Source organism: Callospermophilus lateralis, unplaced genomic scaffold, assembly GCF_048772815.1.
Source record: "Callospermophilus lateralis isolate mCalLat2 unplaced genomic scaffold, mCalLat2.hap1 Scaffold_196, whole genome shotgun sequence".
Classification (NCBI taxonomy): domain Eukaryota; kingdom Metazoa; phylum Chordata; class Mammalia; order Rodentia; family Sciuridae; genus Callospermophilus; species Callospermophilus lateralis.
The window spans coordinates 1270062-1293577 of NW_027512968.1; the positions used below are offsets into that span (position 1 = coordinate 1270062).

Here is a 23516-nt window from a genome sequence, read left to right on the forward strand (position 1 = left end):
CTTCCAATTGGAGTCAAGGACAGCACTACTTTCCCTTAAGTGTGACGATACACAGGGGATATTGCCAGACTTGGAAATGAGTTTCAAAAGACAACAGTAAAAGAACATAACACTTACTCTTTAGTCTTGCTTAAATAGAAGGGGTATTTAAGATACTTTTGAATGACAGCAATGAAAAGACTCTGTTAAAACTTGTAGTACATTTGCTTTTAAATTACATTAAGAAACAACATTGCTGACGGCTGCAGTGGCGCACACCTATAATCCTAGTAGCTCTGGAGGCTGAGGTAGGAGGATTTTGAGTTCAGAGCCAGCCTCAGCAATGGTGAGGCATTAATCAACTCAGTGAGACCCTGTCTGTAAATAAAATACAAAATAGGGCTGGGGATGTGGCTCAGTAATTGTGCATCCCTGGGTTCAATCTTGGTACTTCCCCCAAAAAAGAAAGGAAGGAAGAAAGGAAGAAAGGAAGGAAGGAAGGAAGGGACGGAGGAAGGGAGGAAGGAAGAAAGGAAAGAAGAAAGAAAATAACATTGCAGTGCTTTTGCTTAGCATTTTGTAGGTGTCCAGTTGCACATTATTTAGCCACCTTATTTGATAAATTTAAGTTTTACTTGAATATGTTTCAAAACTGTGATGGTAATTATAAGATTCTATTTATCTAATGAAGGTTGAGATTAAAATTATTTACTCATTGCAAAGGGTTTATCTAACACATCTTTTGTTCTAAACACAGAATACTAGGGTGAATTGTTTCTGCCTTGGAGAAGTTCAAGATTTTGGTGGCTGAGATAGATGCACAACTAGGTAGATAGAGCAGAAGATACTTGCCCTAACTGGGGCAAATGAAAATACTACTCAGCCTGCTCTGAGAGGGTCATGCAAAAAGAAATCCTCCTAAGTCCAGAAATGTGTTGAAGATGGAAGAGAAGGAACATTAGGCATTCCAGTGACATCTTAAGTGCTAGCAGGCCGCATGGGTGGGTTACACAAAAACTGGAAACAAAATAATATGTATATGTATATATGTATGGGTATATATATTATTTTTTGAAAAGGTAAATTTAAATAGTCTTGTGACAAGTATTTTCATTCTGTTTTTGATGACTTATCTATACAAAATATATGTTTATATCACTAGAATAATTCTTAAATTTATGTGGTTGTTGGTAAGGCATATGCCCAGAGACCTATTGTCTCTATTGATGTGTATGTAATAAAGCATTGTAAACTCCAAAATTATTAATGCAAAAGAAGAATACTGTTACCATAGCATGCCATTTAATTCTTATTACAATGTTTTTTTGAATGTTAATGGACTGCTTTTCCCATTTTATTGTTTCCATTTGAATTCTAGGCACATTCAAAGCAATAATCCACCCCCACAGCCCCCAGTTCCACCATTAGGTTATGTGTCAGGAGCCTTGATTTCTGACTTGGAAACAGATGTTCCAGATGATGATGCTGATGATGAAGAGGAAGCTTTAGAAATCCCCAGGCCCCTGAGAGCACTAGACCAGACACCCGGATCCAGTATGGACAATATAGACAGTTCTGTGACAGGTAATGGAACTGATTTAATATGAATAACTGACCTATTTGCAATATTGAAATGCATCAAAAATCAAGTACTTTCTTACTTTCTTATGTAAGATTTATTCCACTCCATCTATTTCTGTAACATTTTAAATATGTTAATGTTAAACACAAAATTCAAAAAGGATTTGGAAATACTTTTGCTTTGCTGCAAAAATGATAAGAAAATTCATGAATTTTAAAAAGCTTTAAAGACATGAAAGAAAACTCAATTATAGTCATGGCTTTAATGAAAAGTTCACTGTGCTAGGGAACCAAGTCTATTACATAAAAAAAAAAATAAAAAAAAACTTTTAGAAATGATATATTTTGTATATCAGGAGGAACATACAAAATGAATGCAATCTTAAAATGCTTCTTGATATTTCACACTATAAAACCATTCACTGATGAAAATAAGCAAGTCTTCAGAAAAAGACTCTTCAGTTGCACAAGGTATTATTTTTAGAGTGGAAAATGCATAGTGAGATAAACCATGCATTTATGCATTTTATAGTGTAGAATCCAACAACTTCCCCTCTTCCAAGAAGTATATTTATTTTGACTTACTTACTCCTCTGGCTTCTGCTTGCCTTGTTCACCAAGTGAAAGACTTCAGTTGGTACCCTCCTCTGATGATTCCAGGACTGATGTGTAACCTATGTCCAACAATTTCAATTGGAAATTTTAAAATCTTAATATGTACACAATATATATGGTGAAAAGTAAAAATTCAGTATTTCTGTTCACATAGTTATACATTCTTTGATACACAGGCACACACACAAAAAATGCCTTTTACAAAATTATGAAGACCTAGCTACTCCATACTAAGCCTGGTCTTTGCATTTCTTTAGGATTTCTAAGGAAACTACACATATCTGTATTTTCCTGGATGACAACTTTCATCCTAGAAAGCATCTTATCACAGTCTTAATTTACTTTTAATCCAACAGTTTCCGAATTCCACAGACTTTGTGTTCCATATTAGTTCTGCAAACACAAATGGAAACTGGTTTAGTGCTGAGAAAACATAAGTGCCTTCACTTTTTCTGTACAGCCCTCTCTGCATGAGGAAGTGCATGATGCATGAGTCCACTATTCGGTTTTCCTTCTTGCTTGATGGATGGTCAGCTTGCCAGTCAAATTAAGATTTAAGAACTGCAGATATACTGGTGTGATTTGAAACCCAGATCCAACCCACAGTGACAGAGCAAAAGTTAAAATCTTTGAATTCAGAGAGCTGACTTATTAGGGCACTATTATGTTAAGCCTCTTTGCCTGAATTTCTAGCATAATCTCCTTAAGGGTAAAATTCTGCATATTTTTGCATATTTCACTAATGATACTGAACTCTTTTTTTCCTTTAGGAATGCAGTAAAAATGTGCAATAATGATGAAAAAAAGTCAGCTATGCTGATGTAGTTCTTTTATTAAATACTATAATTAGAAAGATGATAAATGTATCTATAAATTGGGAGAACACCACCCTGCACTTTTACATACACACCTGTCAGGAACAAGTAAGGATGTCTAAAGTAGTCCACTGGTTAAGATGTCAAGTTTAAACATCTTAAGTAACCTGCATTTCTCCTGTTGGTAATATAATGTTAATTCCAAATGAAGCTCTTATTGCTAAGAAAAGAAAGTCTAAATTTCCCTACTTGAATTCACTGCTTAATTACTTCTGAATATAGAAACCTCAGGGTGTTTAGGCATGAATTCCACAATGCACTTATCCTATGAATAATACATCTCCTTAGCAGAAGTTGTACTTTACACTTAAGCAACTTAAGCACCTCCCCCATACACATTTTTTTTGTCTTTCCATGCACCAATGACTTTGAGGAGAAAGTTTGATCAAAGATTTGATTTGCCTTCCAGGGTGTGTTGTGTGTCTATGTGTATGTGTGTAGGAAGTGTGAATGAGTATATGTAGGTATTAGTGTGGCCATAGGGGATGTGAGTATTAGTGTATGTACATATGTAGGGTGTAGAGTGCATGAGTATAAATGTGTGTGAGAACAAGGAAGATTGAAAGTGCATATACAGTGTGAGTGTGAATGGGGTGTGCACATCTATACAGGGTATGTGCATGTATTACACAGTTTTCAATTCTATACAGTTTGTGAACATGTGTGTAAAGTGTATGGTATACATGTGTGTATGAAAGACAAGGCACAATGTGTGTGGAATATGTGTGAGTCTATGTAGCGAGTGAATGTATTTGTGTGTGAGGGAGAGCAACTAGGATGTACATGTAATTGTGTGTGTACACATGCCTGTACATATGCTCAGGTGGATGTTTATGTGGACCAAATGTAATCAAAACCAACGTGCTAATGAATATTGTTCTAATGATGTTCTTAGGTTTTGTTCAGCTATAAGGCTACTTTAATAGTGCTAATAGAGATAGGCCATAATACACATACTCCTTCAATGAGCTTTGGAGACTAGAGGACTCTGAACTTACCGTCAGTTTCTTAGAGTTCTAAACTCGCCTGTGGTGTAAATTAATCTTTACTTTCAACTGAAATTCCCTTATATTGTCATTTTCATGAAGCAAATGACCATTTTTATTAAATAGAACTAACAATTTCCATTCCTGGAGACTCTAAAGCCATCCAGAATGGATGTAACACTGGGTAACACAGTAACACTGGGTGGGCTGAAAGTCTTTATGTAAAATTTCAAATTTTACTTGGCTGAATTGTACTCCCAACTGCCAGCATAGGGAATACCAGCCACTAACAGTCTTATACATTAACTCCAAATATTTTCATAGCAAGTATGTAGTTTGTGAATGGCTACTTAAATCTTGAAAGGATCATCAAGAATGAAAAAGAACAAAAAGAAACGAAAATATCAATAATTCCACATCCCATGATCTTAGTAATGGTAATATGTATTTGCAAGTCTCCTGTTTCATGTATTTATTCCCTAAACAAACATTTATTTTAAGCCCATGACTTCTAGTCACTTGAATAAACATTTAGATTTAATAATAGCAACAACCAAACAGCAATAATAATAATAAAGTAGAAAACCTAGCTCCTAGTCAATGCATGATACCCTTCTAAGCAGTGGCTTGTTTTTTCCTATGGCTGGCTGAGCTAAGAATGGATTTAAATGTTAGAGTTTGTAAAGAAACAAGATGTAAGTATGAAATCAGAACTAAAGAATGCATGACAGAACTATAGAATGGAGAAGCCTAAATTATTTGGTTTCTTACATTTGTAGAAAGAACTCCGTGCCCTGATGTAAAGTTTTACCATCTACTAACTCATTTAATCCTCATAACCTCATTATTATTGTTGTTGTTCTCATTTTATAGCTAAAGAAATTGAGTCACAGAAGGATTTACATCCTTTTTGAAGGTTATCTACCAGATAAGTGGCAGAAGAATGAACAAAATCAATCAGTTTTACTTTAAAGATAAATTACTATGATCTCTGCCCTGGAAATGCCCAGTTCATTCTAATCCTCAGAATTAGCATATTGAAGAGGAAAATAATGTTCTGGTTTTTTTTTACTTCTCTCTCTCTCTCTCTCTCTCTGTGTGTGTGTGTGTGTGTGTGTGTTGAGAGGAATAAGTATGTATTTATAAAAATAAAATATGCATTTTATCACTGGAAACATTAATCCTTTCCCACAATGTGCTTAATTTTGATAAAAATATTGAATTTGATATGACTTTTATTATTTATTCTTCTCATATTTATCTCTGTGTGCAGTTACCTTTTTCTAATAAAATTAAAATCCATTAGCTCTTTTGGAAGGAATATTATTTTTATAATTTTTATTTTAATTTGTGCTTAATACTATTTGGTTGTAATAATGTACATTTTTTTAAGTTTCATACCATCACACTGCATTTGGGACTAAGCAATGTCTATGCAACATTGTCTTGGGAAATATGGACTGTTTCTTCCTCAGTGTTCAACTTGTCAGCTTTGCTCTCTGAGTACCAGGGAGGGGCAAGATTTCAAGATTTCTTTCTCTAACTTCGAAAAGGTGGTGGGAGTCAAGGATAAGTGTTTCCTGAATTTAATGACACCACCATGAAAACAAACCAAGGCAAGAGGAGAGTGGGAGAGGACAATGTCCTGAACATGTAGTCAAGATTCTAACTGCCTCACTGATTACAAAAAGACCCAGATTGAGTGTTGTAAAGTGAAACGAATAAAATTTTCCTTGCCTGTTGGATCCCACATGAACACTACAGCTGAAAGGAAATTGTGGCCCTGTATTTTCCACTTTATATCTTTGGAGGTTTTTACTGGAACTCCCATACCAGATGAGTATGAAAGTAATAAAACCAGACATCCTCACCATCTGACCTGAGCACACAGCTTTTGGGTCCTTGGACTCGGGAAAGTTTGATCTGACAGATGGTGAAGCCTAATGGCCTAACAATTTCTCTCCCTCACACACAAATACACTCACTCCCTACTCAGACTCACACACACTCCACACACTTGCCACACTTTGCTTCTGCTACAAAAGCATAGTAATTGAGTATTAAGGCAAATTCCAGGAATAATGCTAAAATTAAGGAAATCATTATCTGATGTCTTTAAAAAGAAATTAAATATATACTTTGGAATTTAATGGATAAGAAAAGTGCATATTTTATGCACAATATTTTGAGATGAGTTAACAAGTATTATATGAACCAAGGGAAGAGATTTTTTAATTGCTTATTTTGCTTTTCCTATATGACACATTTCTCTCCCTTCCTCCCTCCCTCTCTCCCACTCCCTCCCACATTCACCCATGCCTTTCTCTCTCTGGAATATAGGTGGGACTATTGTATATTCAGACATTTGAGTGTAAAAAGAATTTCCAGAGACTTGAAATATTTCTCTGCCTCTAAACAGAAGTCAATATTTGGATTGATTTGATCAAAGACATTTAGAGTTGAAGATTTTACTTAGCAGGTAATTAGGCAATGAGAACTTCATAGAAAAAATTTCAGGATTAAATATTGGCTCAAAAAATGGGGGAACATTAGTTTTTGTATCTCATAAAAATGGTAATGCAACAATTATCAGGGTCATATTAGAAAGCACAGACTTTACTCTAGCTTAATGGATCTAAGGATAAGCATTTATCAGCAAGGAAGGATTTAGCATATAACGACATGTAAATGAATTGATGACTGATCATAAATTAATTTTAGTGCTGAAGATGTAATAGAGACACAGCAAGATGCCACTTTATCATGGTATTTTATGTTCAATAACATTTGAGCAACGACTTAATGTCCTGTGTGCATTTTTTCTTTAACAACTTGAATACATTTGAGATATTTTTTGACCTTTCAGTAATTTTAAAGCTGAGAAATTTGGAAAGATTGAGAACATAAACACAAATAAATTTCTCTATAGGACATAAATTCATTTTTCATTAAGTGTTTAAGTATGTATTGATTATGTTTGGGGCTATAATGTGTCAAATGAATACAAAACTCATATAATTTGTAAGAATCTCTGGCTGAACTCCTTTTACCTGGTGTTCACTTTTATTTTCATGTTTATGCTTACATTTAAAAAAAAAAAACTGTTACCACTAAATGACTTCCTTTTTAATTGATGAGTTACTCTTTTTTGTTTTCTTTCAATTACTGTCTTTTTTCCTCCCCCTTTTCTCTTCCTCCTCAAGGATTTCTACCCTTCTCCTCCTTCTTTCCCTACTCTCTTTAATAATTGTTTGCCTGAATCTTCAGATCATTCTTGATGTTCAAATCAAAAGTAAGAGGAAAAATTGTAATGACTGAGAGGTAAAATCAATAAATGTTAAAAATTTTAACGATTTTATGGTAGGAACTTTAACATATGTTATAGACCTTTTTGTTCATACAATATAACTAAACTGCTTTAAAATTGTCCTACGAAGGTACTAATTCTATGTATCTTATCCCCAATTCAGAGGAAAGTTGAAGACTTACCAGAAAGGCAGAGTAATGAAGGAACAGGAATTATCGATTTCTTTCTGTTTATATTGGTTGCAATCTATTGAAGCAACTAACTTAACTTCTCTCTTTCACTTGGGATCATTAGTGTTCTCATTGCCTAATATGGCCAAATAGCTATAGTATATTTGTCTTTAACTCTAAAGTCATTTGTCTAGTCGCTTTGCTCTTATTGGAAGTACAAGTAAAAGAATAGCTAATGTTGTCTCTTTATCAACCAATACCCACTTGATGTCCTGCCTTCCAGGCCACTCTCTCTTCCCAGAGAAGGGAGTCGGTGAGCATCAGGAAAAGCTTCATGAACAAATAAAAAATAAATTCATTTTTAAATGAATTTAAATATGTTTAAATATTTCTTGATTATGTTTGAGGCCATATTGTGTCAAATTAAAGCTTGAAAGATTGAGAGAAATCAGAGCAAACACAAAAGTAGGAAAGTTGCTGATCTGTTTAGGGTAAGGCAGATGCATGTATGGAAATCCTCTTGTGTGGGACTCACTTTCACAGGGCGATAACAGTTTATTTGGGGGGAAAGTTGGGAAGTCTTACAAGATGGGATTTCTTTGGTAACATTGCTGTGATGGGAGATTTATTTCTAAATTTTGCAGATTCAGAAACTAAATTTGTCAATATTCTAGATCCTCAGAGTAGAACCACACAGCAGGCAGAGTAGACTCAATTTCTTGGCTGATCATAGTGGATAGAAGTGGAATAAGAAAATTTTAAAAGAATAACAACAAAAATAAGAGCTTGGGCTAAGTGCATTGGGATGGGTGAATCTCAATAGAGATGTCACATATACACACACAAATAAATTGCCACTTGCCACTTAATGATATTTAGCATCTTCATTGGAAGACAATATTGCTTAACCTTGATATTCAAAAATATCAAAGCCTAACCAAGATGTACATCATATGAACTTTATTATATAATATATATCCTAATTTATATAATAAAAATTATATAGTACAATTTTTACTTTCTTACTTGAAGACGTTATTGCTTTTCCCATGGTTCCAAAGTAATCAACAAATATTCACTAATTTGTTTAATAAATTTTCTGAGGATGCTTGTAAGAACATTCTTTTTGCAACTAAAGAAAGGTCATTGCTAAGAAATTGTACATCAAATATAATCACTCAAAGAATTTACAGTGAATAAAAAAACAATAAATGCATTTAATTCCATATGCCCACTGTTCATTGAATTCCTACTGTTCAGTGACCCTGTACAAGAAATACTGAAGTGAAGAAGAGATAGTTCTTAATGTCAAGAGTTTTATTTCCTGGAACAGGAAAAATACATACAATATACAAAATATAGGGAGACAGGTGATAGACTACTGCATGCACAATGTTTTCACAACAAAGGAGGGAGTCACCCTAATAGAATGTTGAAGGTAGAACCCAGGTGATAAAGATGGTATTTTATTTGAACTTTAAAGTTTGGCAGTGATTATTAGATTTGGTGCAATACAGAGTATTGTCAAGAAATGGGAAGTGATGTGTGGGTGAGAGAGTGAGATTACACTAGTTGTGGGACAGAATGGGCTGCAAAGGTAGGCTGGCTTAATATTGGGGGGAGGTCTCAGATTCCTAATTTTTTATGTGCATTGGTGTTATAGGTAAGACTTTAAACAGAGGAACAAAGTATAAGATTGATGCTTTGAAAAGATAATGTAGATAACAATGAGGAAAGATAGAAGGGACTAGAAGGAAATCCGCTAAAAGGAGTGTCAGGATGAATTAGAATAACAATAAGGAGATGCTTGTTTGGAGAGTGAGCACAGACATTTAGAAAAACAGAAATCACATGGAAGGGTTTGGAACTGAGCTTTTGAATGTTTTAAAACTATTCCCAGTTCTCGACTTTCATATTCTTTTGTGACCCCTTGCTGAATCACTTTGATTTCTTCTTATCTCCTGTAGCATTATATTGCAAGACCCACTGCATCATTTCTTCTTTCATTTTGGGCTGTTGATCCTTGACTTGTGATTATTAACCTAGAAATGAATCTCTCAGAGGAGGCTCAGTTGCTGGTGTTATCTCAGGTTCCTTGCAGTGGTCTGTGTCAAGGGAATTTGTTTGGAAAGTAAAAAGTATATCTTTGTGCTTTTGGCAAATAGAATCAAGACTCTATCTTTCTCTGCTACACTTAACACCCTTTTAACTTCCAGATCATTCTAACCCTTTCAGTTTCAGTTTTCTCTGTCTTGAGAATGCATGCATCCGTGTTATTGTACCATGACAGCCTGAATTCTAAATTAACTTTTTGTAAGTCCTTTTTTGTCCCTCTTCTAACAAAAGCAGAAGATAGGGTAAACAATACTTGATAATTTATTTTGTCATGAATTAATGGTACACCAACTTAAATATGTACTGCAATTTTAATTTTATTACATAATGAGTTAAGTTCCCAGTGTGCTTTTATCTAATATGTGTGTATGTATATGCATAAAATACTAAGTGACTTTCTAGAAAGAAAAAAAGTTGTCAATATCTTCAAAGTGTATTTTCTTTAAATATAAAGTTGCATTTTTTTTACTCTACTGCCATAGTTCATTTTGAAAAAGAAAATTGATAGAAATGCTGATAATAGTCTCCATAAAGGCTAATTTCATAAGTATCAGTGTTAAAGAGAAAATTAGAGTTCTTCAAATATTAAAAATCAAAGAAAGCATAAGATATATTGAAATTAATAGCACTTTTGCAAACTAACATTTTCCTATGTTCTATGTTTAGTTGATTTGATGTCATCTATACATTTTAGTTGATGTATTTTGTTATTTAAACAGTAATTAACTGTTCACCTTAAAATCTTAAAATAATTCCAGATCTTCTATGAAATACAACTGTACGTACAAGGTCCGGTATTCAAGTTTTTATGCAGATTACCATTGCCCTCTGAAGTAACTTCAAATTATACCCATACTATTTATTCAAGCAAGTCACCGATCAGTTTAAATTAACCATAATTTGTTTCAATAAAAGTGTTCATCCCTGACTTGTAGAAAATACACATAGGAGTTCTTGCTTGGAAAAATGATCATGTAACAATTTAAACAATGTAAGAAATGAACCACTTGGAACATGTCTTGCACATGTGCTTTAAACAAATACCGATTTTACACAAGCTTCTTTCATTTGTACTAAGTGTGTTTAAAACACGGATAATGTTTAGCTAAGGAATCCATGATGAAACTTCAAAGTGGCAAGGAGTCGAGGCAGTGTACTTGCTCATTCGTATAGTGTTTGCAAGCACATGAGATATGCAATATATACAAACTCACTAGACAACTACATTTGTTTTTAGGTTCATTGGTAAATGGATGGGGCTCTGCATCTGATGAGGATTGTAACTTTTCTAGTCATAGATCTAGTGTAGGTAGCTCCTCAGATGGTTCCATATTTGCCAGTGGCAGTTTTGCACAAGCACTGGTGGAAGCAGCAGATAAAGCTGGTTTTAGGCTGGATGGAACCAGCCTTACAAGAACAGGTTTGTAGACTCCAAAGTCAACACTCTTTGCATGAGAGAATCTTGTCCTTGGGACACTTACCTTTTTTCTCCTCTTCTTTCTCAGCAAGTCTGACTGCAGGGCTCTCTGTAATATGCATGAACATTTGGGATGCTCTGTTGTCTGAACTCTGACCTGATGCAAGTTTTGCAGAGCCAAAAATAGGCTCCAACTTACTACCTTCTATCCTTAATATCCCTTTCTCTTCACGGTTCTGCTGATTAATTGGAATATACTTCCTTTCTATATTACGGCAAATCAGCAACTCAGATTGCCATTAAATTTTCAATAACTCACACTTTGCAAAATCTGCACACATTAATAATGAACCTAGTGATTAAAATTATTCAGCTTTTATCTCCATTACTTTCCTTTGCCCCGTCTCTTTCTACAAATGCAGTTTCTGGGAAACCTTCCTCAGCATGGGGTGAATAGGTGTAAGGCTTTCAGTCTAACAGTTCAAATGGCTGAGGGTCTTATTGTTTGGCTAAGATTTTAATACAATAATTTATTATATGTTTTAAAGGATGCTAATTAAAGATACACCTACTGCATTTGCAAGTTGAATAAAATGATGACTACGTGTATATTGTACATTAGAGAATTTAATATTGATTTCTGAGAGTAATAAGTAATAATATAAAGGACCAATTATGTCATTTTCACATGCTGCTCATTCCACAAAAAGAAATGCAGTCTTAATTCTAAAAATAGATTAGCAGTTTGTAATCATTTGTTTTTCTGGGAAAAAAAACCAACAATTTGGCATGATTATGCTCTAATATTTGTATATGTACTTCTTAACTTCACATTTAGGATGGTAATATATGAATTAAACTGAGCTCTCTTAAAAAACTAATGAAATATCAAATGCATTTTTAAATCTTTGTAGTGTTCAAATATTAAATAAAAGTGATATGCTCTTGATATTTATTAAACTCTCAGGTTAGAAAAGTGAGCCTTGGAAATTGTCTTGAATTATATCATCAATGTTTATTTTGAGCACGTATTAGATATCTTCAAGCAAAATAAAATGATTTCTCAAGCATTGCAGAGGTTTATTTTCATATAGCATCCAATCTAAAATATGTTGTAATATAACTGTTATTTGAATTTTCTTGCTTTATAAAGCATAAGTCAAAAACTTTATGTTGCCTGAGTGCTTTTTGTGGCATTAGCTGTAAGCAGAACAGTGAGAAAGTGCAAGGAAACTAATAAATTAGACAGAATAGGTGCATTTCTTGCATGTGTGCTAATAGCTAATAAAACATTAAGCAACATCATGTAACATTGACTTAGGAAAATGAAACTATGTAGGATAAGTTTGTATGAAATGAAAACATGACAAGAGAATAAATATATGAACATAAACCATCCTTCTCTTACTATAATAAACAGTATTAAAAGACGTTTTTGAAAATGTATTAGGTAACCTTTTCCCAGAATAAATTTCACTTCTTTTGTACTAAACCACAAGAAAGGGAAATAGTACAATTCATTCGTCCATAAGAATTTGAAGTCTGCTAAGATACAGTAATCACAAAATACCTACTTCACTTTGGATATACAAGGTGATTTTAACCTGCTATCCTCTACACTGATGTTATTGAGTTTCCACTAAGAGATAGAGTTCATTTTGTTTGCATATAAGTGGTAAAGTCAATTTAGCATGTGTACCTGAGCAGACTTTTCAAATAAAACTACAAGGCATTTTTTACTGTGCTCAGATTTTTTAAAATTTCAGGGGTGAAAATGAAACAGTGTGCAATTCATTTAAGAAATAACCTCTTGAATTTTGAGAAATAATGTTTCATGAATTTGCATATAACTATAAAATTATCACTAAAATTTTCAAGGTAATATAAAAACTAATCAAGCAGTATGAAGCTTTGGATTGGTGGATTTGTTTTATGTTCAATTGTTTGAAATATTTTTGTGGGTGGGATGTTCTTAGCTTATAAAAATTGAACACATTATATGTAGCAGGGCATATATTTATTTTTATAGGTGCACCAATATTTGGTATCTTCCAATGGCGTCTCTAGGTAGGTTCACAGACTTAGCCTTAGGAAGAGCAGAAAATACAAGACATTATCAGTGCATTACAATGACCTTCCCTATACCCCACTCCCTTTGTTTTCTTTCTAGGAAAAGCCTTTACCTCCTCTCAAAGACCTCGACCCACCAGCCCATTTTCTACTGATAGTAACACGAGCACAGCCCTGAATCAAAGTCAGAGGCCCAGGCCCACCAACAAACACAAGGGAGGGCGAATGGACCAACAGCCAGCACTGCCTCACCGAAGGGAAGAAATAACAGATGGTAGGCTGATTTCTGTTCCTCTTCTTTCCTCAATGAAGAGATGCATTCTACTTGGTCATTAACTCAGATTAAAATATCTATGGTAGATTAGGCATTGCCTCATTACATACAAGGCAGGAACCTGGCAAAATGGTCTTGCTTACGTGAAACACCCTCTCTCTCAACAATCTGGAATTATGTCTTTATGATTAATCCCCAAGAAAGAGAAGCTGTACCACTCTTAACTGTTGATTTTTCTACCCTTCTGAAATTTTTCTTTATTGTATTTTAGCAAACATTCCACTTAAAGGTTAGGAAAAAAAACATAAGCAGCATGTGCACATGTCATAGTATCAGAACATTTATGATATGAAATTATAATCTCTTTCACTCTTGGAAAAGAACTTGAAATGGTTTAGTAATTTTTTAGTTTCGTGAATTTCAGAGCTTAAAACATGCTAGCGGTTATGTAGTTGAAGAGTGTCTACTTGGGCTGCTATAACAGATAATCATAACTGTATAAACAGCAGAAAGTTTCTAAACAACAAATATTTATTTCTCATGGATCTCTGGGCTAATATTAGTGGAAGTACAAAGATCAAGGCACTTACTGATTTGGAATCTTTTGAAGGCTCACACTCTGGTTTACAGATGGTACATTTTTATTAATTCTCACATGATGGAACAGACCTCTCTGGGGTGTGATTAATAAGGGCACTAATCCCATTCATGTGAACTTTACCTTTATGACCTCATGAAGCCCTCATATTCCAATACCATCACCTGGGGTTAGGATTTCAACAGATGAATTTTAGGGATATACAGTCATTTGGACCATAACAAAGGGCTAGTATATATATATATATATATATATATATATATATATATATATATATATATATATATTTCTATTGAAATTCAGAGAGTAAATATTTGGAGTTTTTTTTAGCATGTGGCCTGTGCCACAAGTACTCTGCACTGCCATTATTGCATGGGTAGAGCTATAGTAAATGAAAATATGGGTGTGACTAATATCTAATAAATCGTTATTGATAGAATAGTGGCAGAATTTGGCCTATAGGTCATAGTTTGCCAACGTATGTCAATTAATTGAATAGCCAATCTTTGAATATTTGCTTAAATAGTTAGTTTCAGAAAATATTTTTACTGGAAGTTATCCATGGTCAATAATGAGTATTTCAACTGCTCTCAGAGCATAGTCTATTTCCCACATTTTCCACTTAATTATTATATCTTTTAAAGTCTGAATAAATATATTCATCATGAAACTTTATTCTAAGCATAAGCACATATGAAGTATATTTAAGGATATATAATTATATTTAAAGTGCCTAGTATGCAGTGAGACTCAAAAATGAGTTTCTTCCCTCTTCTCAACCTTATCTTTCATAAGCATACAAACTTTATCTGAGATTGTCCAACTAAACACTAGGATTAACCTAGCCATGCTGAATGTTGGAAACATTTGGGGAGATCTTCAAATAAACCATGGAGACATTCATGATTATTCTGAGGTATAATACTATTATAGGAAGTTTTGAAGCTCCATGGGTTAAAATTAATGGACATCCACCTTTGAGAAGCTATGACCTAGTCCTTAGCACTCTTACATCCATCATTATGAAACAGAATGAAGCTTGTTTTGGAAAAAAAAAAGCATTTTCCTTTGTGGGAAGGGGCACTCTGTGTCAGGCAGCCATCTTTGTGCTTTCTTTTGTCACCCTGTAATGCTAAGAAGGCTTAAAAAAGCCAAACATGCTTGTTCTAAAAGCTTTCAGGTTTGTTCATATATCCTGCTTATTTTGTTTTCATGGGGAAGTGTTTCTATGGAATATGAAGATTAAGGGTCCAATTGAGTTTTTCATTCTCTCTAAATAGATACCCTGTGGTGAACAAAGCCTTTCTGTTCCACATGCTCTGGAGATTAGTTGAGCACTTAGAACAGTTTGCAGTGTTGATCTTATTCACTCTAAATAGAAAAGACTGCTCTCACTGATATGCTACAACTTGGAGAATTAATAATTTTATATATTTTTTTCTGCTCAGAATATTGTGGCAACAGAGAAAAATATAGTGTGTTCTTTTTACAAATCTTTGAAGACCATATGTAGTATATGTGGACGGCATACAATTTAAATATACAAAAAGTAGAGTGCTCTTTTTTCTTCTATAATCCTTTTTTCTGCAAGATTTTTCAATATGTTCACATAAAACTATCTTCCTCCTAGTTTAAATCATGATCAATATATTGCTTATCTTTCTAAAAAAAATAGGTCGCTAAATTTCAATTTTGAAAAGTGATTATGAATTATGTGTTATTAGTAGATATATTTTAAGTGTTATTGCAAAGGAAATTTGGCTCACATATCTTCCCACATGTGCAATCCAGACACATTTAATTGTGAAACAAGGACATTTATTTTGGAGGCCTTAAGAATATTGTTATTTTACAATAAATGCTTATGACATGGCACTTACATGATATGAATCCATGTGTCAGGAATAATTCAAAACTTCTTTACATAAAATCAAACTTTTCTTTTTGGGAAGATTGCTGCCTAGTAGTTTATAGTGTATGGACACTTTACAATAAAACTTTTACATTATAGATTTTACAATAGTGTTTTATGGCTATATTAATTAGGGTAATTATTGCTAGCTGCTTTACCAAACAACCTCTAACCCTCAGTGTCTTGGCACAGTAAAAGATACTTTCTTATTGACACACTCATCTATCAAGGTCAGGTGGTTCTCCTCTAAGCAGTAATGTAAGGGTGTAGGTCTCTCCAGAATTGAGATGGCATTATTTTCAGAAATATTTATGGTTTCTGAGCGAGGCAAAGACAGATAATGGGTGGTCATTGGGAGTTTCTAATGACAAGAACCTATTTCATGTCTCATATGTCATTATCAAAAACTCTCTCCCATGGTGTCTAGTACTAGAAAGTATCCTCCATGTGTCCCAGAAGAATTGGAATGGATATTTCTGTGTCTGTCCCAAAAGCTATACCAAAACCCAGGCACACCTAAGGAGACATTGATGAATCCACATCTTCTATCCACTTGCATAATGAGTCAAAAAATACCTTTGAAGCCAACACACTGAGTAAAAATTGGCAGTTCTCTACCCAACAAACTGATTTTCCTTAGACTACAACCTGTGTTCCCTTTCCCCTGGTTTTTAATGCCCTGTTCAGAAAAGGGGCCCTGTTCTTTAGGGAAGGCCTCACATACAAGGTGACATTGGAGAAAAGACTAGAAGAATTAAAGCAAAGATATCCAAGGAAAGGTCCTTCAAAGACATAAAAAAACAGCAATAAAATCTGGGGCTTATTTACCAAAAATGTTAGGGGAGAAAAATGACTAGAGCAAGCATAAAAACAAAATAGAACACGAAGTCAGACAAGCAAAAGAGCACATATGATGTAGGACCTTAAAGCTGCAGTGTTGCAATCAGCCTTACAGTATGTTGAGTGGGAAGCTACTGGAGAGAGGGGTGGGGAGTGGGGGGTGGGGGGGAGCAGAGGAGTGACATGATCTTCTCTGTTTTTCTTTTTAAAAAGATCGTCTCCACTGTTGTGTTATATTTAATGGGGAAAAGGTGTAAAACAGATCACATACTTAGGAAGCTGTAGAAGCAACATAGGGGATTCATAACAAGTCAGAAATAAGTGAAAGCGATGAGAAGTGAGGAATTCTGGAAATGGTGCTCACAGGTCTTGTTAATAAAATTAGTAAAGCAAAGCTTAAAGGTCACTTCATAGCTTTGGTGAACTTGTAGGATGAAATTGCCACAGGTGGGGAAGAGGAATATCATGCAAGACACACATTTTATAAAGGAGGAACTAGATTTCAGTTCTGATATGTGCAATTTGAAAAGCTTTCTAAATATCCAAGTGGATTTGTCCCATGTAGATTTGGTTAGAAGAGTCTGCAGTTCTTGGGAGGAAAGATCCAGAATGGAGATACTTCATTTCTTTGTGGTCCCAGTTTCTCAAATAAAAAATGAGGACAATAACAACATTTATGTCATGGGATTGTGGTCACCTGACAATAGCTAATTCTCAGTAGTCTAGTAAGATACTCTTTAGTGAATTGACTTTGTTGAGATGAATCAACCTACAATTGAATAATAAATTTAATTTAGATAAAATGTATTTGCTTATATATTTTTTATTTTTCTATAGCCATTTGCAATTCCATTTCCCTTTCCCGTTGGTTTATTTCAATGTGCTTGCAATGCCCTTTCTTCTTAGAAGACACAGTCTTCAAGGATATTACTTAATTATGAAGCTATATAATTTCAGGTTATATTAAATAGTCTTCAGAGTTTTAGCTGGCATAAGCAGATACCATTTTGACCATTTTAGAAATTAAGCTGCTCTGATGGAGAGTAAAAATCAATGTGAAGATCTGTTATTTTGGAAGCAAATTTTATAATTTCTCCTTGCTGTCTCTCTAAGAACAATAACTCAAATGAAATAATTAATTTGCATTTATAATAATGTTTAGTGATGGGAGTCCCAAACTCATTAGATTATCCAACAAAGAGATATCTCAACATTACATTAGCTTTTCATCTTGGAAGAAATGTTTGGAATAAAACCTTATTTTCCCAGACAGAGACTCTGTTCCCCTCAATAATTAGAAATTCATAATATAATGTGAAAAGTATACATAAGAACTAGTAACCATCCAACCTGGGTGCTCCAGATTCTCTGTGCAGTAGAGAATAATATAATTTTGCTCCTAAGACAAAGTATAAATCTTAGAATGACCAGTTTAACATTCCTTTGAAAAAGCTATTTTTTGTATATAAGAAATTTATACTTTTCCCTTTAAAATTCAATGATAATATTATTAGAAATAAGAACCTGGTTATAAAAGTGTCATAACAATGCTATATTAAGTACAGTATCTTCTAATTAATGAAATAAATAGTATACATGATTTTTGCTTTTTATGAATAAATAACATAATTGCCAATACTCTAAGGATAAACTAAGAAGTACGCAATAGCATACACAAAATCACAATAAATCAAGCTAAATGAATATTTAGAAGGATTTAAAAATTATTTTAAACCTGGGTGTTGTGATGCTCACCTACCATACCAATGACTCAGGAGGCTGAGTCAGGAGGGTCACAAGTTTGAGGCTGGCCTCAATCATTAGCATTTAATGAGACTCTCAACAACTTACAAAACTACCTCAAAATAACAAATTAAAAAAACTGGGGATGTAGCTCAGTGGCAAAATTCCCCTGGGTTCAATGCCCAGTACTAAAGGAAAAAAAATAAATCATTTCAGCTGGTGTAATATTTAAGGAAGGAAGTATGATTTCACAGTGGAAGATTTTCAAGACACAAAGTTTTAGATATGAATAGCTAATAAAAGGAAAATGAAAAATTTGCTGATACTTGAACTTTAAAGTTTTTCATTTCTGATATTTAATTTAAAAAGCGTTTCTAAAAAATTATCTATTCCACTACTTCTCAAATTTCCATGATATATTGCCAACTCTAGTACCATAAAGCATATTCAATCTGTATGCTGAACATTGGTTATTATTTATTAAAATTAATACATTGGAAGATTATAATATATTAGTTGTAACTCATTAGCTAACTCATGAAACGAATAGCCAGAATTGGTTGTCAGGCAGAATGTTAATTGCATTTAATAAATGTTAGCTTAACCCTTTGACTATTGCTAAATGTGCCACATACTTGGGTAAAGGCAATCATATGTTGCATATGATACGGCATATAGTTCTTAATTTCCCAAGGGTGATGTTTCCTATGGAGATTGGCAGGCTGGCTTTTGTTCTTTTATTAGCACAGTTGCTAGAATTTCTAGTGATGTTATTATTTTATTTTTTGCCATAGTATTTCTACTTTCAAAAGGGAAGGATGAAAATAAATTATGACCCTTAGGTTGCCCTTTAACCTTGAATGTTAGCCCCAGTGTGCAATTGAAAACATTTTCCATGTTTAACAGTTGGATGAATCCAGTCAATTTGATTTCAATGATGCTGTGGTAGAAGACAGCAGAGACACCAATAATATGCATTTTACATATCAATAATTGACTTTTATTTTTCTCTGTTTTTTTTTGTTTGTTTGTTTTTGCATGGGTGATACTTGTACGAGGGCAGGAGTTTTTTTTTTTTTCCAACTTGAACTAAAACCTGTATTTTTTCATTAAATTTTAGTCCATTCTAAACATTATTCAAAATTTTTAGATCTTCCACCACAACCAGATCCCCCACCAGGTCAGGGTTTAAGGCAGCAAATAGGCCCGAGCCAGCATGCTGGTCATGTGGAAAACTCAACAGAGAGAAAAGGAAGCTCTCTAGAGAGACAACATGCCTCCAGCTTAGAAGACCCAAAGAGCTCCTTGGATTGTCCAGCCAAAACCTCCCTAGAGTGGCAACGACAAACCCAGGAATGGATAAGCTCCACAGAACGCCAAGAAGACACACAAAACGCCCCACACAAACAAGGGGTTGGATCAGGTGTGTTCTGCACAGTCCCAAGCAAGTGTGGGCTGTGACCCTTTTATTTTCTACCAGGTATTCTAGAAATGGCAGTTGTTTAAGGGCATCCAAGAGATATTTGCCTTAAGTCAGTAAGTGAAGTAGGAATTTCTCAAGCAGACCTCAGAGGCATGTTCCTTGAAACTGATTACAGTGGTGATTGCTCCTCAAATTGACCACTCCATAGGTCTTTGAATCCAAGAGATCTCCAGCCTTCATCTACGGTCTCAGGGGACAATTTTGGCTTTTTTGCCTTTTACCTTTTCTATTGAGTAGCTTTAAGACCACTAAATTTCAGCTTTTGTGTCAGTTTAATCTCTACCTTCAAGGAGATTGTCATTTTGACAGAAGTAACCAGTCACTTGAAAGGAGAGCTCCTGTCAGTCAATTAGGTGAATTAATTGAGATTATAAATTTACAAATAAATGACCAACCAACAGACCTCATGTTGGAAAAGGTTAACTGATTAAATGTAGATGACTGTTCACATGGGGACAAGAATGCTCTTGTTTATAAATCACACTTCCTGGAAATGTTAAAACATAAATTTCATGGTTTCTGATTGGACATTAATTAGGGGTGAGGCTATTGCATTTTTTGGAATATCTTGCATCAGGATTTACTGAGTATTAATAAACATATACACATGCACACAACTTTTGAAACATATTCCATATTCATTTGGACTCAATCTTTATTAGACAAGTCCTCTCCCCATGCATTTCTGTAATTACATTTTGTTACAACACTGTGCTCAAGTTTTTGAAAAATTCAATTTGTGCAAGGGCCAGAAGATGACAATTTCAATATCTAGATTTACTGAAATGTTTAGGAATGGTTTACCATTCAAGCTGTGAGAGAAAAATTATGTGATCCCTGTCATTAAAGACTATCTAAGGCAAGAAACAGTAAATTCAGCCAACATTTTTTCATCATCTAATCACTTGTTAATGGCCAAAACCTCAAAAGAAAGAAAGAAATAGAGTAGTTGGGGTGGAGAGGAAGATGTGGAGAGATGAAAAGAAAGAGCTAGAGAAAGACAGGAAGAGAGAGATAAGAAATAAAGAGAGGAGAAAAGGAGAAGGAAAGAAGGATTCAAAATATTAAATAATTATTCATAATACATTTGATCAGTTATTTGTTGGGAGACAATATACAAAATAAATATTATCACATTTGTTAAAATTGGGTGGGTTTCTCTTTTTCTTTTAATGAAATTCCTAGCCTTTCAATTAATATATTTATGTCCCAAGCAACAACAAAAATTTAAGAAACTTACTTAATTTGTTAATACAAAATCCTTGATCTAAATTGATTGAGAAAATATTGCTGTGGTTTAAACTAAAACAAAACCACGTTCCTTCTGTTTTGATGGGAATATTGAAGCCTCATTGAACTCTAGAAATTATTCTAAGATATGCTTTTTTTTGAAACAAAGTAGTTCACTGTAAGCTGCTCTCTTTTATAATGAATTTAAGTTTTGCAAATAATATACAACAGTGTATACTTATCCCAAGATCTCTTTTAATTTAATCCTGCTTCAAATCCTATTGTAGGAAATGTTGCTTGCACATGGAAATTCCTTTAATATCCAGTCTTGATTAAACCTCTTAATTTTAATTTTACTAAAGAATGAAATAGTAAAATGGTCCATTCTGAGCTTAACTTGTAAGAGTTAAATTCGTGTTATTTTCCCAGGCTGCAGTTCAATTTAGCCCTTTATTGTTTTTTATTTTTCTTTTTCAGAGGAGGCCTTGGTGCCCTATAGCAAGCCCAGTTTCCCATCTCCAGGTGGCCACAGCTCATCAGGAACAGCTTCTTCTAAAGGATCCACTGGACCCAGGAAACCAGAGGTGTTGAGGGGAGGCCACCAGCGCAATGCCAGTGACCTTCTTGACATAGGATATATGGGCTCAAATAGTCAAGGACAGTTTACAGGTGAATTATGTAAGTGTTTTAGGTCACTGAAAAGGCTACCATAGCCAAGCACGGTGTGGCACAGCTGTAATCCCTATGACATAGAAGGCTGAGGTAGGAGGATTCCAAGTTTGAGGCCAGCCTCAATTTAGTAAAACCATCAGCTACTCAACAGGACCCTGTCTCAAAATGAAAAATAAAAGCACTGGGGATGTAGTTCAATGGTAGCTCATCCCTGAGTTCAATCCCCAGAACCAAAATAATAAAAATTATGGTTTATTGTGATTCAGAAAAAATATTAGATTAATAATATTATCATATTAAACAAATTTAAGAATGATAGAAAACTTTCCCTGCTACAGGAAAAAAAATCAATGATTTTTAAACAAGTTTGGTCATAACGTAGATGATTGCTTTTTATAGCAGGTCGATGACATAAATATTTCATTTATATTTCAAGCTGATTTATGCTATGTAAGAATTACTTTAAACATGGTGGTGCACACCTGTAATTCTAGCTACCAGAGGCTGAGGCAGGAGGATCACAAGCTTGAGGACAACTTGGGCAACTTAGTAAGATCCTGTTTCAAAATAAAATATAACAAAGGCTGGGGATGTAGCTCAGGATAGAGCACCCTTGGTTCAAACCCCATTACCAAAATAAACAACCATAAAACAACAGAAAATTGTTTAAACCTGGGCAAAGAGTCTCAACACTTACAAGTTAAATTAAATGTAGTTCACTGGATACTTTTCTTGCTCTTTTAAACTCAGCACAATAAAAAAGAGAGAAATTCTGGCCCTTTGGTACTTTAAAGAGTCTTCTTAGTAGTTCTTCCTATTCTTCATTTATTTGCTCTTCATTCATTTTTTTTTTAAATTTATGGAGTCAGTCTTAAAAAAAAAATTTGATCTTTGATTTGAGTTAGTTCACAATATTTTTATTATAATGATATAGCTATTGATTAAGTTTATCTTTTTGAATGAAGAACTGGCATTGGTTTTCATATTTTCTAAATATAAAAATATGAGGTAATGGTGAAAAATAGGGATGTCACAGTTCGTCCAATTAAAAACATTGAATTTGTGTTAATTCCATTAGGAAATTTACCAACTCCCTATTCCCTATTATAATGATGCCTGCTTAAAATTGTCAACTGCTTCTTTGAATTCAGCTTAACCAAGTCTGTTAAGAGAACAGCCATGGCTTCTAATGTTCTCAACCACTTGCCTGATTATAGCTCATGAGAAGACAAAGCTACTTTTATGATCTCTTGAATTCCTCATGGAAAAATAGTTTATGATTACCATTATGCTCACATCACAGGCTGGAGGAGTTCATGAGCTAATGAAAAGGGAAAATAGTTTCAAACTTATCGTTTATGGATCTGAGTTATCATTATTGGCTATTATCAATCAGATCAGTATTAAGATTTATTTATAATTTTTCATTTGGCCCATGGGTACTTGAAATTTTCTTTAAATTTTATATTGACATAATCGTAGGTGTTCAGGGAGTGAAAATAAAATAGCTCTAGTTGAATTTTAAATTTCCAGATACTACAGTGTTTCTATTTTCCTTGTTTCTCTGGTTCAACGAAAATAATTACACAAACACACCAAGATCTTTCTGATGACTTCATCTTCATTTACTATCTGGTTGCTCTGATTTT

The 23516-nt window shown here is 34.0% G+C and overlaps 1 protein-coding gene across 1 annotated transcript in view; it reads left to right on the forward strand.

Moving 5' to 3' along the window:
• The window catches only part of LOC143388661 (roundabout homolog 2-like), an 89798-nt gene that overhangs the window by 48332 nt on the left and 17950 nt on the right, over positions 1-23516 (forward strand). The window contains 4 exon segments of the mRNA XM_077108205.1: positions 1358-1563; positions 13216-13389; positions 19633-19905; positions 21673-21873. Of these exon segments, the coding sequence (XP_076964320.1) occupies positions 1358-1563; positions 13216-13389; positions 19633-19905; positions 21673-21873 (854 nt within the window).